A 20,073-nucleotide genomic window follows, 5' to 3' on the forward strand; every position below is an offset into this window, starting at 1 on the left:
TGGCAAATGGCTTCCTAGTGCCACTAAGTTCTGACATGAGGTATGTTAGTAGGGATGTGATGCGGCTCATAGGCATCTATGTATCAGCAAGGACATACTTTGGCAATTACATTGTTAAGCTAATCACCTTATTAAAGACAGGCGAAGATTATTGACTCAACCTCCAAAAGAGTGGAGCTTGAACTACTTGTGTTTATACAGTTCCCGTTATGATCTCAGGATATTGCAAAATGCTTTACAGCCAATGAAGTATTTTTGAAATATACTCACTATTGTAATATAGAAAATGAGTGAGAAATGATTTGGTCGAGGTATCAAAAGGCGTTTGATAAATGAGAATGTTGTACCAGCATGAATCACAAGAAGAAGGAATAGAAGGAGAGCAAATTAGAAAAAATGAAAAACTATTTTTGCATTGATAATTATTGCTAATATAGTGTGATGCATTAGCAATTTCCCAGTGTTAGCAAGCTGCCTGAGGAAGTGAATCACTGGATGGAGTGGCTTCAACTTGTTCCAGTCCCCTTGATTTGTATGTATTGAACGTACAAAGTTAATGAGGAACTTGCCTCTAAAGCCTGCCATATACTTGTAGTGCCTGAAGCATCATGATTAGAAACTTCCTAACCTGCTTCCCCATAGCCATATGACCTCTTGTGAAAGGCAGAAAAGCAGGAAACAAAATTAAAGGCCAGTGAAGTCAGATACAAGGGCTGGATTTATCTGGAGTCGGGGAGATTACAAGAAAGTGTAAAAATGATCGCCAGAACCTGATTTTGGGTTTCCCCACCCTATTGCTGCCATCCCCAGTTTTCACCAGAGTGGGTTAAAGGTGTGGCTGGTGCAGGTCGCAAGCCCGCACCCTGCACTTTTGATCTAGTCCCTTGCAGTTTTCATGGATTTGGACCAGCTGTTAAAGGATTTGTGCTCCATGGCTCCTCCAAGGTATTGTGAATTATATTGTGGATTATGGAACCTTTTGAAAGGTAAATTCAAAACATCTTACCTATGCCGCCCACGCAAAGCTATGCCCCCCATTCCCAGGCTTCCCTCCCTCCATGCCAAACTATGTCCCTAACTCAAACCCCATAACCACTCATTGCTTCTATGCCAGAATATGTCCCCAATGGCCCCTCATAGCCTCCATACCAATGTTCATTCCCATTCACTCACCATGTACTGAACCCTGCAGTAACAATAGGATGTGTGAAAAAGCGTTTTTAAAAAAGGGTCATTCATCCATAACTTGCTACGTTCTTGGAAAACTGTTTTTAACTACAGACCTATGAGCAAATCAATTGCAGAAACTGCAAACCTCTTGAAGCCTCTTTTATTTTATATAAATAAACATTGTACAATTGACAGAATAGATCATAGAGTAAGAGTTGTCAATTAAGCAATGTTTTCCCAGGGGCACAGCAGTTTCAGCAGTCTAATGGATATTTGGGCTCTCAGATAGAAATGAAGCTTGCTGAAATCCCAGACATCCATTTCTCTGGTGAAACAGCCACATTCCAGAGAAAATATTTCTTGATTGACAGCTCTTACTCTATGATCCAGCCTGCCAATTGTTTATCCAGTAGTAAAAACAGAAATTTTCCATTTCCTGCTACTAGCCTCTTGGAAGAAAATCCAGTTCAAAGTGCCATTGACCGAGGCTTGGAAATTGTCTGTTGGTTGGCCTGGTCTTGTTTAGGTTGTGGTGCAATGGAACCTAAAAGAAGAAGGCACAGAAACATTTTGGAATGACTAAATAGATAACATCTGGCTTATTTTGTGGTGTCATGAATATCTCATCATGGGTTTGGACAAGAATATGTTTCAGCGGCTAGTCGTGGAACATTGTGTCCTCGTTATTTAAAGGCCCTGCTTGCCTTAAACACTTGTGGAATCCTGGGGCCCACTTATTCAATATCCTGAGAAGCAATATGTCAAATTCTATATTAAAGGGTAAGCTTACTTCGATTGACAATTAACAGTACTGCATATATGCTGTATTTATACTTTATTTAGACTTGTATTCATTTAGTGATTTGTCATGTCTCTGGTGTTAAGTTACTTTCAAGTCTTTCATGTCATAAACTTTGAGACGCAATGACTTGGTGAGCAGGATACCTCCTTTATTGTAAAGCAATATTCAACAACTTGCATTTATATAGATCCCGTGACATAGGAAAATATCCTAAGGCGCTTCACAGGAGTGCAATCTGCCAATCTATGACATCATGCCAAAGAACGAGACATTGGGGCCAGTTTAGTCAAATAAATAGTTTTATGGAGAGTCTTAAAGGAAAATTGGAGAGGGAAGTCTGAGGAGAAATCTCTAAGTATGAGGCCTAGGTAGTGAACGCACAGTCGCTAGCGATTGAATGAAGTTGGAAATGCATGAGAAGCCAAATTTAGAGGCAAGCGGAAGAAACATAAATTTTCTGAAATGGGTTCGAAGAGTCAGTTGACTCAAAGCGTGAATACTGTTTTTCTCTCTACAGCTGTTGCCAGATCCACTGAGTTTTTCTAGCACTTTGTTTCCAATACCTAAAATAGATGATCTGGTTATTTATTTAATTACTGTTTCTGAGACCTTGCTCAGTGCAAATTGATTGCTACATTTCCTACATCACAACAGTGACCACACTTCAAAAACTACTTCATTGGCTCTGAAGTACCTTGAGACATTTTTGAGGTTGGGAAATGTATGATTGAAATGTAAGTCAGTCTTCCTTTTCTCTGACCCTTACTCCTATGTTTCTTCTTGTCCCCAGATTAGTCCACATTTAACAGGTAACATACTTTCTAACTAGTTGTGCATGGTCACTGATCCCCTGCAGGCTACATGTTTCTACTATTCAATATTGCACGGTGCTGCTTTTAGTTCTGGCTACCATATTTTGAAAAAGTCTCTTGATATGAATTAATGCAGTTTAGACTTGTAGGTCTGGCTGAAGATTTCTAGAGCTTTTGTGTCTTTGGGGGAGAAATAAATCTTCGATAAATAAATTACCATTGTGGAATGAAGTAAAAATATATAGTGTTAGCAACTGGTTTATGAACCATATCAGGTCAGATAACTGGATCCAATTACTCTTGGTTACAAGCAGCCCCTTCTGAACTGAAACCTATGATCAGTAAATGACCAATCACTTCATTAGCAACATATTCTTGTAATCATTTTTGTTTTAAATGGAAACAATGTCTCTACAAAGAAGACTACCCATTTCCACCTGTGTCTTGGTCCTTGTCTAAGTTCATCTGGTGCTGAACCTTGATCCATGGTCTTGTCTCCTCTAGTCTCAAGTATTTCAACTGCCACATGGCCTTACTATCCCTACATTTAACAGTGAATGTTACTGAACAAGCAATCCCTGATTATTTTCTTGTTTTGCATCTCACCCCCCCCACCCCCCCCCCCCCACCCACGTTCACGTCTTTCTATGACCGACCCTGAAAAATACCCTCCCCCCAAGTTATTCAGCTCTGCACATTAGGACTTTCAACTATTTAGTCTTTAATCCATCATGATGTTGCAACAGCTATTAAGTAGTTAAATCACACCCTATCCACCACCTTTGGCTTATCCCGAATAGAGCTATTATTCTTTCCCCTTCAAACATTCTCCCTGGTATTCCCCTCATCACCATTCCCTTTAGTCCATGAGACACAGACTTGAACATCCTTGGCCAACAGCTGATTTAACCATTCATCACAAGGTCTGGCTACACCATTCAAAGCGTTGCTGGGCAATACTCTCCATCAGGGCGGCATGGTAGCACAGTGGTTAGCACTGCTGCTTCACAGCTCCAGGTCCCGGGTTCGATTCCTGGCTCGGGTCACTGTCTGTGTGGAGTTTGCACATTCTCCTCGTGTCTGCGTGGGTTTCCTCCGGGTGCTCCGGTTTCCTCCCACAGTCCAAAGATGTGCGGGTTAGGTTGATTGGCCAGGTTAAAAATTGCCCCTTAGTGTCCTGAGATGGGTAGGTTAGAGGGATTAGTGGGTAAAATATGTGGGGGTAGGGCCTGGGTGGGATTGTGGTCGGTGCAGACTCGATGGGCCGAATGGCCTCCTTCTGCACTGTAGGGATTCTATGATTCTATGATCACAAAAACTGCCTGATAGTCAAAGATCATCCAGGAAGATGACAGTAACATCTGGTTTCTTTTCCCCATCACTAACCATCTTCTTAACCATCCTTCCCTGCTGTCTCCACTGTCATCTCCAACAATAAGTGTGACATGCTCTTGTACCTCTTTGTTAGCATGATCATGACCACCCGATCAGCTGCCACACTTGGATCCCACCCTTTCCCAGCCCACTGGGTCTCTTAACTACTGAATCATGAGTGGGAGTGCAACTCCATTGTTGTCTGCTGAATCAATGACAATGTTCTCTGGTAGGGCAGCTAATCCTGAATTTGCACCTTTAGTTTCACTCTCCACTCCTTTCCTGTCTTCTTCAAGCTAATATTGTTGATGAGACCCATCCTCTGCTCTCCAGATCCTAATCTTGCTAAACTGATAACCGCCCAACTTCCCTTAATCTCTCCTGTGTTAGCTGATGTTGGTAATGGTTCCCTCTCCTCAGGTTTTACCCCTCTGTCAACTCTGACATTATGTGGAGATGCCGGCGTTGGACTGGGGTAAGCACAGTAAGAAGTCTCACAACACCAGGTTAAAGTCCAACAGATTTATTTGGCACTAGCTTTCGTAGTCTCAGGCTCCTTCATCAGGTGAGTGAGGACTTGTGTTCACAAACAGGTCATATATAGACACAAACTCAATTTACACAATATATTGTTCACAAACAGATCATGTGCAGACACAAACTCAAGTTACAAGATATCTTGTAAATTGAGTTTGTGTCTGTATATGACCTGTTTGTGAACACAAGTCCTCACTCACCTGATGAAGGAGCCTGAGATTCTGAAAGCTAGTGCCAAAATAACCTGGTGTGTTGAGACTTCTAACTCTGACATTATCATCCTTCTCTTAAAAAAAAAACTATTTTTGGCTTTCTGTCCTTGCACATCTCCAACTTCTTTCCAGTCTATGAACGTGTTAACATCTTGCAAATCTGTGTCCAACTTTCTTGGGAAACTTTGTTTAATCCCACCGTTCAGATTTCCTTCTCTCTTATATTACTGAGGCTTCTCTTACCAAAGTTATAAATGGCACCCTAGTTCATTGTGACCTGTTTGCAGCCTTTGACATAATTTACCATGAAACATTAGTCCAATGCCACCATTGTCCAGCTGAGTGGGACTGTGTTTGCCTGGTTTCATTCTTGTCTATCCTGCTGTAGTCATGGAATCACCCAACCTGTTTTCTCTTCTGCATCATTACCTCTGTGTTCGCAAGGATCTACCCTTGGCCTCCTTTTTCTCACCTATCCTGTGAATCACCTTGTGATGTTTTATAATGCTGAAGTTAGAACATAGAACAGTACAGCACAGAACAGGCCCTTCAGCCCACGATGTTGTGCCGAGCTTTATCTGAAACCAAGATCAAGCTATCCCACTCCCTCTTATCCTGGTGTGCCCCATGTGCCTATCCAATAACCGCTTAAATGTTCCTAAAGTGTCTGACTCCACTATCACTGCAGGCAGTCCATTCCACACCCCAACCACTCTCTGCGTAAAGAACCTACCTCTGATATCCTTCCTATATCTCCGACCACGAACCCTATAGTTATGCCCCCTTGTAATAGCTCCATCCACCCGAGGAAATAGTCTTTGAACGTTCACTCTATCTATCCCCTTCATCATTTTATAAACCTCTATTAAGTCTCCCCTCAGCCTCCTCCGCTCCAGAGAGAACAGCCCTAGCTCCCTCAACCTTTCCTCATAAGACCTACCCTCCAAACCAGGCAGCGTCCTGGTAAATCTCCAGCGCTTCCACATCCTTCTTATAGTGAGGTGACCAGAACTGCACACAATATTCCAAAAGTGGTCTCACCAAGGTCCTGTACAGTTGCAGCATAACCCCACGGCTCTTAAACTCCAACCCCCTGTTAATAAAAGCTAGCACACTATAGGCCTTCTTCACAGCGCTATCCACTTGAGTGGCAACCTTTAGAGATCTGTGGATATGGACCCCAAGATCTCTCTGTTCCTCCACAGTCTTCAGAACCCTACCTTTGACCCTGTAATCCACATTTAAATTAGTCCTACCAAAATGAATCACCTCACATTTATCAGGGTTAAACTCCATCTGCCATTTTTCAGCCCAGCTTTGCATCCTATCTATGTCTCTTTGCAGCCTACAACAGCCCTCCACCTCATCCACTACTCCACCAATCTTGGCGTCATCAGCAAATTTACTGGTCCACCCTTCAGCCCCCTCCTCTAAGTCATTAAGTTACTCTGCAAATACACATTGGGTGCCGGGGGTGGGGGGGGGGGGGGGGAGCTCTGCATTCGGGGCCATGATCGGCAAGGTTGTGGGGGTGGAGGGAGGGTGGGGAGTGAACTCTGCAAACAGGCGACAATGGCTGAGTGTAGGGAGAGACCGGCACTGGGAGTGATCAGCAGGGTGTAGGGGGGCAGGCAAGGACTTTGGGGCAGGTGGGCATCTGGGCTCTTTTTTTGCACTGAGTGCCGTAAGATTGCAGCTCGCTGAAAGAACTGGTGCCGTTCTCTCTCGTGTTCCCGCTCATTTAGCACTTAGAACTTTTTGTGTAAGTTGTTGCTCTCATGACCACGCCCCCACCTTCCATGAACTTATCTGCCTTTCATAAACTCATGCCCATCCAAAACCGTGTTGCCAATATCCTAACTCGCACCAAGCCCTGTTCACCCATCACTCTGTTTTTACTGATCTACATTAGCTCTCAGTCCAGCAAGGAGTTCATCATTTTATTCAAATTCCTCTATGGTGCTGCCCTCTTCCTGCCTCTGTTATGTCCTCTTGCCCTACAATTTACTGAGATCCTTACACTATTTCAGTTTGGATTTCTTGCGTACCTCCAATTTTTATTTACTCAAATATTACCGGTCATGTCTTCAGGGACCTTTCCCTTATAATCCCCCTCTGTTTCTGCCACTCTCCCCCTTTAAGACCCTTTAACACCTACCACTTTGCCCAAACATTTTGTCACCTGCCCTAATGTTTCTGTGTAGATTGCTGTCAAATTTGGTATTGTAATGCTCAAATGAAGCACCTTAGGATGTTTACTATGCTAAATGTGTCATACGAGTTGTAAATTGATGCTGTTGTACAATTAAATGGACCTCTCTTAACTACTGAATCATGAGTGGGAGTGCAACTCCATTGTTGTCTGCTATGAGCTGTTTACTGCAGCTGCTGGCCTCAGCCCTGTCACTGTTGCTTTTCTGTTCCACTAACAGCCTGATTTGAAATAATCTCTATGATAAGGGCCATGCATTTTGTGCAGCTACTTGATGTAATTTCTTAGCCGATTAGAACTCAAAGCATCTAAAGTGCCAACACTTGAAGCCATTATCTCAACCTATTTCCAAGAAATATTTCAGAAATTTAAGGCCATTTGATTTTTGTTTGTAATACATTTCTAAAATACTATGTTTAGAGGCTAATAACAAAGTGGCTGCAGGATATTAAAGGGATGGCTCTATAATTGCAGGTCAAGCTGCCATTTGATTTTTATTATACCTCGGAGATGCTGTTTCACTATAAGATGGCCAGATGTTCCTGTTTAAGTCACATGATTGCAGAACATCCGCGCTGTATCAGAAGTTTACTGCCTCTAGGGGTTCTCAGGATGGATAAGATTAATCTTTAGCTTGCTGGTAGGAGACTTCACCAGAAAAAAACATCGAAGGGGGTAGTGAGTGGGAAAGTACACTGTCTTCTGGAAGGAACTATGTTCACACTGATGTATTTTCAAGAGAAGTTATGATTATGCTTTTCCAAATCTTCAAGTACGGAAGGAATGATTTAAGTGCAGTTTATAACGACATAAATATGTTCATTCCAAAATATTTCCAAAAGCTTTTAATGTATTCTACTTAAAAGGTCAGAGGCAATCACATCTGAAAGGTGACCACTTCCTTTTGGCTACAATCAAGCGTCAGATCAGGTGCAATTGTTTTCCTGTCAGCTTGGGTCTTGTGCCTCTCTTTGATGGGGACCATGAATTGGATTCAATTTGAATTGCTTTTTGAAGCAAGCAAGGAGATGGATTCAGACTTGCCCAATCCACTCTCTGAATTGGCTTTGTAACTTTAAGAGTGGAGAAAAAAGTTTTTTAAAATGTCAGAAAAAAGCCCAAGCAACACAGATTTTGTTTTTGCAAATCTCTTGGGAAGCCTAAAGGAAGTTGAAAGCTGAGAATTCAGACATTTTTGGAAGACGCTTGGATACGTCTGTCTCTCAGTGTCTTCCTGATAATGACCCGCAAATGATTATTATACTAATACATTAAAGCAATCACCTGACGTGATTTTGAAATACCATGAAAGGTGCTCACCATTTCTTCCATTCTCCAGTGAAAGCAACCACGCTTTACAAGATTAAAAGTAAGTCGGATATTTAGTAACATTTGACGGACTAGACAAGTGCTTCATTTCTAGGAGTGAACAGGAGGAGAAAAATCTGTGAATGTGTTACAAGGATATAAGGTTTTGGATCACAGAATAGTCCACGAGGTCACTTTTTCAAGATTATTTTGAATGTATTTCGATGTTACACAGTAATATATAAAAACCCATGTTTCTTGTACCTCCACTATGAGTGACACTTTTCACCTAGAATTCCTATTTAAGATTTGTTAGGTTCTGATTGCAAATGGGGCTCTAAATTGCTGTTGGCAAGATACTTTGTCGGAGTTGTAACTTCTGACCTACTAATCTGTGTGATGGAAAAAGAGCACACACGTACGCACACATGCATGGATATGCATGCATATCTATGCACACATATAGAAATCTTACATTGGCGTGCGCTTCAGGTACACCAGACCCTACTTCGCCCTGTCACATTTTTTGTTACACTTTGTTAGTTTCTTCCATTGGCAAACATGTGTAGCAGAATTACCCATTTAAATATGCACAATATGTATCAATGTCTTAACCTCAGCGGTCTGTCATCCTTCAGTACTTTAAGTGTCAAAAATATAAAAGTAGAGAGGCAATTTCTTTTGGAACTTGCCAGCAATTGCCCATCTGCCAACTTTCCTGATTAGCACCTATTAACTTCTAATTGACTTTAGGTTGTGCCAGTTGACAACAATTGAGCACTGTGACCTAAAAGGAACAAGTCAGATAAACACAGCCGTATCAATAATATCTTATATATTCTATGGTGAAATACGCCTCTCTTTATGAAGTACTTTACCATCTGATTTCCCTTCAGAAACAGAAAGGATTAAGTTTTTTTTCTCTCACCACTCTTATTTACATATCTTGTTGCCTTCAATAACTCCCATCAGGAGAGTTGGATGTTGCATTAATAACTGTAGTCAAATTAAGATTCATGGTCATCTATCATGAGGCATGAATTAAGGATCTGCCAAGTTTGAATCATTTGGTTAAAAATATGATCTAAATTGACACAACTCGATCCTTAAAATAATAATAAATGTCTCCACTATTATAAGCTGGGTGTGCAATTTATCATCTTAATCGTAACTCTCCAGTCATTCTACCACAATGTTACGAACTGTTTTCAAGGAACACATTCTTTTTTCTTGATTGTCCAGTCACGTTCATGGAAATAAGACTGTCAGAAATTTAGCATTTGAATTTGAATCCCTGTTTTTGCATTCATTCAAATTAAGTTGCTTTCATGGGTGGTATCTCATCCCAAGTTCATTGCTAGGTCATAAGATAGATCATTTAAGAGTTGCTGCAGTTTGCAGGAATGGGGGAACATCCAGACTAACTCCTTCCTGGTCAAAGTTCATTTGACCTGTTGGCTACTTAATTGGAATTGCATGGAAAGTTGGCTGAGAGGGAAAATGGGAAAAAAAACAAATTCAAATATTGTGTAAGCATAAAACCCATGTAAGGTCTGGGGCCGGAATTTGCTGGCAATATGATATATCCTAGAATCATAGAATCCCTACAGTGGAGCTTATTGAATCATAGAATCCCTACAGTGCAGAAAGAGGTCATTCAACCTATTGACCCTGCACCGACAACAATCCCACTTAGGCCCTATCCCTGCAACTCCCGTATTTACCTGACTTGTCCCCTGACACAATTTAGCATGACCAATCCACCTAACCCTCACATCTTTGAACTGTGGGAGGAAACTGGAGCACCCGGTGGAAACCCACGCAGACATGGGGAGAATGTGCAGACTCCGCATAGACAGTGACCCGAGGCTGGAATTGAACCCGGGTCCCTGGTGCTGTGAGGCAGCAGTGCTAACCACTGTGCCACCATGCCGCCCTTACTAAGACTAGCGTTATATTCCAGATTCTATTAACTGCCATAGTGGGATTTGAATCCATGGCCCCATGGTTTTAGATTGGGCCTCTGGATTACCAGTCCAGTGGCATTACCATTATTCCACCATTATTCAACCATTTTCCCTCATAAGAGGTTATTTGGCCCATCAAGTTTACTACGACTCCCTGACATAACTTACTCAGGCCCTCTCCCATACCCTATCCATGGTATAATGACATTGCCAGAATTTCCTGGAAATGATGCAAGGGAACTTGACACTTAATTAAACTTGGTGAAAATTCCGAAGGTCCCTCTCTCTCTGCTACGTGTGAGCTAGCTTGCTGAATTCCAATGTTGTCATTCTACCCACCCCTCCCACATTGCTTCTATCAAGATCAATGGTAATATGCAATAGTGGAATTAATTCTACTCTAAGCTCCAGTGTGACTTAAGGCATTGGTGACCTGGCAGTAGCCTGTTTTATTGTTCTAAAATCAACTTCCCTTGACAAGGGACCTTTTTACTGATACAACGGCAAAATACTGTGATGCAAGGAATCTGACAAATAAACAGAAAATGCTGGAAATACTCAGCAGGCCAGGCAGCATCTGTGGTGAAGAATAACGAATTAAAGTTTCAGGTTGACGATTTTCTGTCCGTTCACTGAACTTTGCCGGTTTATTTAGTGCATATAAAAATAATAAACCTCCAGGCATTTTAGCTAGCTGTAAAGTTCCTTCTTCAATTGAATTGAATCTTTGAAACCCATTTAATGTTTCAGTCCACTCAGTTGGTCACTTAGCAATGTTGCGCGCTAACTTGAACATGGAATGTCTACCCAAAAGTATATTTCTTTTGAAATTCATATTGATAAATACATTCATGACAATTCATTGGGGTAGTACATTTGTAAGTATTGTATTGCAGGAATAAATTGGTCTATTTAAAGAGTTAAGATAACTATTCGAAACCATGCAGCTGCTCTGAATTTAAAGATGGGATAACTGCGAGATGTATTATTAAATAATTACTTCCTACCGTACCTTTCATTGACATTTTAATATATTTAAACTGCAAAGCACAGGACTTGTGCTTTGAAATGAATTGGTTCACCAACATCTGAAAACAATTACAATTTAGAAGCCCTCAATTAGCTCAGGTACTTGCAGCCTCACTTGAGCTGCCCATGTTACACCAAGGAATTACTTCACAAAACAGCATGATTAACCTGATAAATATAGATCTATTGTAAACTTTCCAAACAGGACTTTCCAGTTGAGTGTGGGCTTTTATAACACGGCACTAGAAGTGCATGAATCATGCAACAGTGTACGTCATCAAAATCAGAATTGATGGCAAATATGTATCAATAGCCAATACTGCTCAGCTCCCTGATTCCCTGACTGTCATGTATTTTAAGTTTATTTATTAGTGTCACAAGTATTACATTAACACTGCAATGAAATTACTGTGAAAATCCCCCAGTCGCCACACTCCGGCGCCTGTTCGGGTACTCTGAGGGAGAATTTAGCATGGCCAATGCACCTAACAACACGTCTTTCGGACTGTGGGAGGAGACCCACGCAGACACGGGCAGAACGTGCAGACTCCATACAGAGAGTCCACTCAGGCCGGGAATCGAACCCGGGTTCCTGGTGCTGTGAGGCAGCAGTGCTAGGCGCTGTGAGGCAGCAGTGCTAACCACTGTGCCACCGTGCCGCCCACCATTCTCCAACAAATTATGGCCTTAATACACGACTGGAAGGGCCAACAAAGCATATGTCAACATCCATTTCTAAACAAATGAACAACACAAGGCATAAATACCATGAAAACACATCAACAGGACACTTGGATTGTGTGAAAATGTTGAACTTTTCTACTCAAACAAAAACAGAAAATGTTGGAAGATCTCAGCAGATCTGACAGCATCTGTGGGGAGAAAATAGAGCCAACATTTTGAGTCTAGATGGCACTTCGTCAGAAATTTTCGTTCCCTTCTCTCCACAAACAAGCTTGATCAGTTTTTTCCATGAGTATTGAGCAGTGACTGAATTTTACCTTAAGGACTTGCAAAGCTTTTAACGTTTGATTTAATTTTGTTTTCAATATAACTTTTTGATTGTTTTCTGCTCCTTGTAAATTGCTTATTGCAATTCATGCTCTCCAGCTGTAGAAGTGGACACGTGCACATTATAGACTATGGGAATTAGCATCCCTGCAGCTTCAGGATTAGTAAGAGATATCATTTGGGGAGTAGAGTGGGTCAGACGTGATTTATGCCCCCTCATTCTTGCTCCTTCTCCAAGATGAATCAATTCCACATTTAATAGAGCCTTTAAAACTTCAGTGTGGGGACCACTTGAAAATATTGGCACATTCCTTTGGTCTCCCTGCAAATACTGATGTGCCATCAGAGGATCCTTGATTCTAACTTGCAAACATTTTGTCTGTTCACCTACCACTGTAGACCTTCTTTAAAATGAGTACAGAGCAAGTGTGTGTGCGTATGTAAAAGACAGACTCCTGTTGAAGTCACAAACCACTTGCATTCTTTCTGGAGACCCTGCTGTTGTAGCCGAGTGGACATGTTTCCATCTGAGGAAAAGAGATTTGAATTATGGTTAATCTTGTAACTCAAATCCATGTTCTTTTGGTTGAAAACTCAATGGCTTAAGTGATGTTTCTACATTAAGGGTGTTGCGTAAATGCAAGTTGTTGCTGTTGAAGTGTAAGGGTGTAGATTCAGTGTACGTTCACTGACACTGAGAATTTTTTAATTTTTGGGTAATGGACATCTCTGGCAGGCCAGAGTTATGGCCCATCCCAAGTTAGACTTGAGAAGGTAGTGCAGCATCGAACTGCGGCAAACAAATGCTGTTGGGTAATGAGCTGGCGATGATGGATGAACACTGATATATGTCCAAGTAAAGATGGTGTTTAACTTGGTGGGGTTAGAACTGCTGCTGTTTCCATTCACCTGCTGAAGCTGTCCTTCTAAAATCTAGTTGGTAAAACATGCAAAGTGGCATAATATTAATAACTTTCTAACATATACAATTTATGGAGCTACTACGGAAAAGCTTATCATGACTGACAAACATAATCGGCCACATTGAATGTTTCCAAATTGTGCACAGCCCTATATCCAGCAACAATTGTCTCTGTGCTTTCCAGTTCTGTGAAAGCCTTTTGAACATTGCACAATTACATTGCAGAATCTACAAAGTTACTAAACAGAACCATAACATTCAAATATGCGATGTCTAATTGAAGGAATTGTAACCTGCAAATCAGAACAAGGGAAAGCTGGCTGGATCTGACACGCATTGAATTCTTTCCCCTCAGGAAATGCCTCGAGAAGCATTTCAAACACATGCACCTTGCTGACCTAGGAAGTAATAATTTTGTGACCCTTACCGGTGCGGTTGTTGAACTTCTAGTCATCGCTGGGTGCTTCCTGCATTGGTCTTGGAAGAGGAAGGAAGGATGCGGTAGTGTCCTCAGGGGGAGGGGGTTGAAATCAGTGCTTACTTAATTCAAATGCAGATACAAGAGCGAGTTTATTAATTCCAGGTTGTACAGAGATTATTATCACACTTGTTTATTGGCAATGCGGATATATTTTTGTTGTACCATTTGTGAGGAAAACGAACATTTCAGAACTAAGCATGTAACACAAGTTTAAAAATATGTTTAGTGCATTGTCCACTTCTGATGATGTATATTAATACCACAACCTTCTGAAAGTCAGCCTCAGCACCCCAAAATTCCCTGATGGTCCTCACTAGTTCCAGCAAGTAAAAGTGCTTTGTGTTCATGCCATCTAGGAAGCTAATTAGAGTACCAACAATGGCTTTTGAATAACTATTTGAAATTCCTGATTTTTCTTTCCAAATTTAACTTCAGATTGTAGAAATAATTCCTTTGCCATACCCCATTTTGTCCGCTGTCAGAGGGATTCTCGGCCTTGTGACTCCACTCCTGCTGCTGATGATCAAGTCACGGGCCCAGCCCAACAGCAAAACCTCCATAATGGAGATTGGCACCACAGAGCTGGTGATTGGATTCAGTGTCGTGCCTAGTATGACTCCAATCCCAACAGCCTGGTTTCTGTCTCTCATTGGGAGCTGCAAGAAGCAGGAGTGAAGGGATGTCTGCAGCTTGAGAAAAGTGACTGACTGAGAAACCAAACATCTCAAACTTTCACAATCCGTTCTCTCTCTCTCTGATCTGCATTTCTGGAGATCAACATTTCACACTTGCCTTCAATTGGCTGCCTTTCTTTACTGCAATTATAAACATTTTCTTTATCAATTGGAGCTGGAGCTGATGTCAGTTACAATAAACCTTATTTAAAGTGAAGCTTAAAAACAAGACAATAGTTGCGCACCTAATGTTCTTCATGATGAAATCATCTCGGGTTCTATACATTTAATTCCGTCATTTCCTCAGGAGACTTGCAAGATCTAATGAAACTGAACATACTTAGTTCAGCGATTTTACATGCGACTGATGAGTATTTTAGGCATGATGTGGAGATGCCGGCGTTGGACTGGAGTAAACACAGTAAGAAGTCTCACAACGCCAAGGGGTTTATTTGGTAGCACAAGCCACAATCTTTCGGAGCGCTGTTCCTTCGTCAGGTGAGTGGGAGTTCTATTCACAAACAGGACATATAAAAACTCAACTCAATTTACAAAATAATGGTTGGAATGCGAGTCTTTATAGGTAATCAAGTCTTAAAGGTACAGACAATGTGAGTGGAGAGAGGGTAAAGCACAGTTAAAGAGATGTGTATTGTCTCCAGCCAGGACAATTCGTGAGATTTTGCAAGCCCAGGCAAGTCGTGGGGGTTACAGATAGTGTGACATGAATCCAAGATCCCGGTTGAGGCTGTCCTCGTGTGCGGAACTTGGCTATCAGTCTCTGCTCAGCGACTCTGCGTTGTCGTGTGTCGTGAAGGCCGCCTTGGAGAACGCTTACCCGAAGATCAGAGGCTGAATGCCTGTGACCGCTGAACTGTTCCCCAATAGGAAGAGAACACTCTTGCCTGGTGATTGTCGAACGGGGTTCATTCATCCATTGTCATTGCGTCTGCATGGTCTCCCCAATGTACCATGCCTCAGGGCATCCTTTCCTGCAGCGTATCAGGTAGACAACGTTGGCCGAGTTGCAAGTGCAGCAGCCAATGTTGTCTACCTGATACGCTGCAGGAAAGGATGTCCCGAGGCATGGTACATTGGGGAGACCATGCAGATGCTACGACAACGGATGAATGAACACCGCTCGACAATCACCAGGCAAGAGTGTTCTCTTCCTGTTGAGGAACACTTCAACGGTCACGGGCATTCGGCCTCTGATCTTCGGGTAAGCGTTTTCCAAGGTGGACTTCACGACACAGGACAATGCAGAGTTGCTGAGCAGAGACTGATAGCTAAGTTCCGCACACATGAGGACGGCCTCAACCGGGATCTTGGGTTCCTGTTACACTATCTGTAACCCCCACGACTTGCCTGGGCTTGCAAAATCTCACTAACTGTCCTGGCTGGAGACAATACACATCTCTTTAACCTGTGCTTAACCCTCTCTCCACTCACATTGTCTGTACCTTTAAGACTTGATTACCTGTAAAGACTCACATTCCAACCATTATTTTGTAAATTGAGTTTGTGTCTTTATATGCCCTATATGTTTGTGAACGGAACTCCCACTTACCTGATGAAGGAGCAGTGCTCCGAAAGCGAGTGGCTTTTGCTACCAAATAAACCTGTTGAACTTTAACCTGGTGTTATGAGACTTCTTACTGAGTATTTTAGGACCACATTACTGCCACAATGAAAACTCGAAGCCAACAATACTCTCCCTCCGACCACTTATATGCCTCAAAGTGAAGGATACACAGTGGACAAGTCTTAGGTAGACCGATGACTTTGCTTACTTTGTGGCCAGCAAGCCACCTCCTTGTCAAATGCCACTCTTGCTGCTTCTACAAGTTTGAACTGACAAAACACCTAGATAAGCTTTCGGGTAATTGGGTGACTTCTCCCATGTTCCCCTTCCAGCAGCACCCTACTAAGCTCTTGACTCGGGTGCAGACAATGCCAACCTGCCCCCAAGCATATGGAAGAACATCAGACCTCCCCTTCAAGAGCATGGGTGACTGGCCAGAATCCAGCTACAATTCCTTTCTTGCAGATGATGGAGTTGTTTCTGGATATGTCAAAGGACAAAGATTGAGTTTTATTTTAACTGCAGGAAGTGTTAAAGCTTCATGAAAAGGCATTTGAAAGTACACCTGTAATTATTTTCTGGTGCTCTTCTCTATAAAACTCATTGCAATGTCTTAACATCTTGTACACACAAATTGAAATGTGTTTGCTCATCTCTGTTAATTCTCAATTGTTTTTTGTTCTATGTTACAGACTCAACCTGTGCCTAATCCTATTGCATATTATATGCATCGATCCCCATGGTGGTTCCACAGCTTTGAGGTCCTTACTAACCATTTCATTGAGCTTATCGTGCCCTTCTTCCTGTTTATTGGACGCCGGATGTGTGTAATACATGGAATCCTGCAGATCTTGTTTCAGGTAGGATTGCACATTACTACTTCTGCTCCATTCTCATGTTATTGCTACAAAAATCCTCAAAAGGAAAAAAACATTGGGATTAAAAGCATCCCAGTTGGCTGATTGCTGTCACTGCCACATGATAATTTTCAATTGTCCGCCTTATTCCTAGGTTTCTTTTCCCATGCAGTTACTTTGTTTATTTCTCCAATTTTTCACCAACTCCTATTAAATTGTGACTCTTGTACATCGAATTTTCAGCACAGTAACAAGCCATTCGGGCTACTTGGTGTTGATGCTCTTTGTTTATATCTCACCCTGCTTTTCCTTTCTCCCCCTCGTACTTATCCAACTTTCTCCTAAATGCATTGTTGATAGCTGACACAACTACGCCATGTGCTAGTGAGTTTCACATTCTTATCACTCTGAGTAAAGAAGTTCCTCCTGAATTCCTCATTAGGTTTATTGATTATCTTATATTAATGAAGCATAGCTTTGATTTCCCCCTCAAGTGATGGATTTTCTCTATATGACTGACCTACGCTTCATAATGTTAAAGTTTATATTGGGTACTTCTTTAGTCTCTTTTCTTAGAGAAGAAAGTTCCAGCTCATGTTATGAATCCACAGTCATCAGTAATCTGTTATTGCCTCATGTAGTTGACTGTCTTTAATTATAAGTTGATTGAGTACTGGCAAGTTGCTATAGCAACGCACCACTCTTAAGCCTGTTCTTCTTCTTGCCCAATATCCATACATGCAGACTATCCAGCAGGAATAACAATGGATGACAATCAGGAACCACAATCCTTGTTGATTTTAACCCCCACTTCCTCTACCTACTAAGGGGAGTTAAGGCCAATTCTGTTATCTGACTGGGACACTTGCTGAGATCAGTTAGTTTGCACAGACTGGTGATCAAATTTGTAACTTTCAAGGCTGTGATCACTATTTCTATTCTGGGAATATCATTATGCAATAGGCAACCAGAAGGTCTTCTGGTTCGATGTTGATTTGAGCCCTGCCTGCCCTCTTGGGTCTCATCAGGGCACTATTCTGAAGAAGAAGAATAGGGGTATCCTGGCCAATGTTTGTCCCTCAACTGTCATTAAGCATAACGGATAGTCTGGTCATTATCAGATTGTTGTGTGTGGGAGGTTCCTGTGTGCAAATTGGTTGTTGTGTTTCCTGTATTACAACGGTGACCAGATTTCAAAAGGTGTTCAGTTGGCTGGACACATCTTGAAGTTGTGAAAGGTGAGTGTGAATGCTGCAAGCCTTTCGTCTTAGACAGCACGGAACGAAATTTACAACATCTCAACTTTCTGCTGAATAACAACAGCCGTTGGATGAAATTTGCCAGCTGCGTGAAGACTCTGCCTCTTTTTTTCTTCCTTTTGCTCCGTGTAACATTTTACATCCAAACAGTGTCAAATTACTGATGGTCAGGGCAGAAAGGAATCAAACTGTATCCAGAATTTCTGTGCCAAGAATCTCAGATATTTACTTGTGTTCCATTTTTGTGTTAAAGGACTGCTTGCTTATCCCATCTGTGGTCACATGTTTTGGTTATGAAGGATGCCATTTTCAAACCAAATCCATAAAGTTTGCCATCAGCTGTTCACTAGCGGATACATTTGGGATATCTGAACTGACTCAACTTTAGTCACTTGTTTCAGTTCCACAAAAATATTTTCTGCATGGAATTGCGGACATTATTGGAACATTAGGAGCTGGAGTCAGCTGTTGAGCCTGCTCCTCCATATAATTATATCACAATCAATCTTGGTCTCAACTCTATTTAGCTGCCATTGCCAATTCTGCTTGATATCCTTACCCAAGAAGATCTCAGTATTGAAAGCTTCAGTTGACATGCCCATCATCAACAACTTTTTGGAGAGATTTTCTAACAAGTTATAGATAGGGGCGGCACGGTGGCACAGTGGTTAGCACTGTTGCCTCACAGCTCCAGGGACCCGGGTTCAATTCCCGGCTTGAGTCACTGTCCGTGTGGAGTTTGCACATTCTCCCCATGTCTGCATGGGTTTCCTCCGGGTGCTCCAGTTTCCACCCACAGTCCAAAAATGTGCGGGTTACGTTGATTGGCCGTGCTAAATTGCTCCTTAGTGTTAGGGGGATGTCAGGGGGATTAGTAGGGTAAATATGTGGGATTACGGGTTAGGGCCTAGGTGGGATTGTTGTCAGTTCAGACTCGATGGCCAAATGGCCTCCTATTACTCTATGATTTCTACTATGTATCCTTGTCTTGACTTCCTCAGCAGAGGGAAGTACCCTAGTGAATCCTTTTTAATCATTTTAAGTACCTCAATCAGATCACCCCTCAATCTTCTATACATAAAGGACTACAAGTATTTAACTCCTATTGATTGTTCTGAATAAAGATTGCCTTATCACCTTGTATTTCTATTTTAAGCATTTCTTTGCATTATTAAGAACCACATTTTACAAGTTCTTGCTTCTAAGACACAACTGAATGTGGCAGGAGCATACGTTGAAAATATAGATGTTTCAGCCTGATTAGTGGCTCCGTGATTTTCTGTCCAAAATTGTACAAGCAGTGAATCAAGTGCACCAGTTTCCATGCCCAAATTCCCAAGATGCACTTCCACTCCATGATGCACTTCCACTCCACGATGCCTTGTTAACTCATTAAACAGACCCCCAAATGAACTGATTTGTGCTGAGGTTGCTGCTGCAGCTGTAACTTCCAACAATTGTTTATAAAATTGACCCAAGTTCAGACCCAGCTGGGATCGAGGATGAAGACATTAAGCATCTAGCTACTAATGCATTGCCGGCAGCCATTTCTAACCTCAGACTTCTGGAACATGCAACATTTTTCTTCTTATTTGCTATTTAATTGACTAGATAATACTTTTACTTTGTACCTACCCAACAGGTTGGGGTACTCGGAACTTAGGGTAGTGATATTCTTTTTGTTTTGCTTTGATGCACTGTACGTTGTCTCAAAACATTGCCAGAAAATCCTACCTTCAGGTCTATTTTCATGTTCAGTTCAAAAGAGGATTGAATCTGTTGTTTGTTTGCTTATTTCAGTTATGTTTCCATGTGCAGTGCCATTTAGATGGCTATATTTATCAGTCCCATCAGGCACCTT

The 20,073-nt window shown here is 41.8% G+C and overlaps 1 protein-coding gene across 3 annotated transcripts in view; it reads left to right on the top strand.

The window, feature by feature from the left end:
- lmf1 (lipase maturation factor 1) overlaps window positions 1-20,073 on the top strand; it is a 577,648-nt gene that overhangs the window by 383,340 nt on the left and 174,235 nt on the right. For all 3 annotated transcript variants that reach the window (XM_078240186.1, XM_078240187.1, XM_078240188.1), the window contains one exon: window positions 16,789-16,956. In XM_078240186.1, coding sequence (XP_078096312.1) covers window positions 16,789-16,956 — 168 coding nt within the window. The remainder of the gene's footprint in view (window positions 1-16,788; window positions 16,957-20,073) is intronic.

This window comes from Mustelus asterias, chromosome 23 (assembly GCF_964213995.1).
Source record: "Mustelus asterias chromosome 23, sMusAst1.hap1.1, whole genome shotgun sequence".
Classification (NCBI taxonomy): Eukaryota; Metazoa; Chordata; class Chondrichthyes; order Carcharhiniformes; family Triakidae; genus Mustelus; species Mustelus asterias.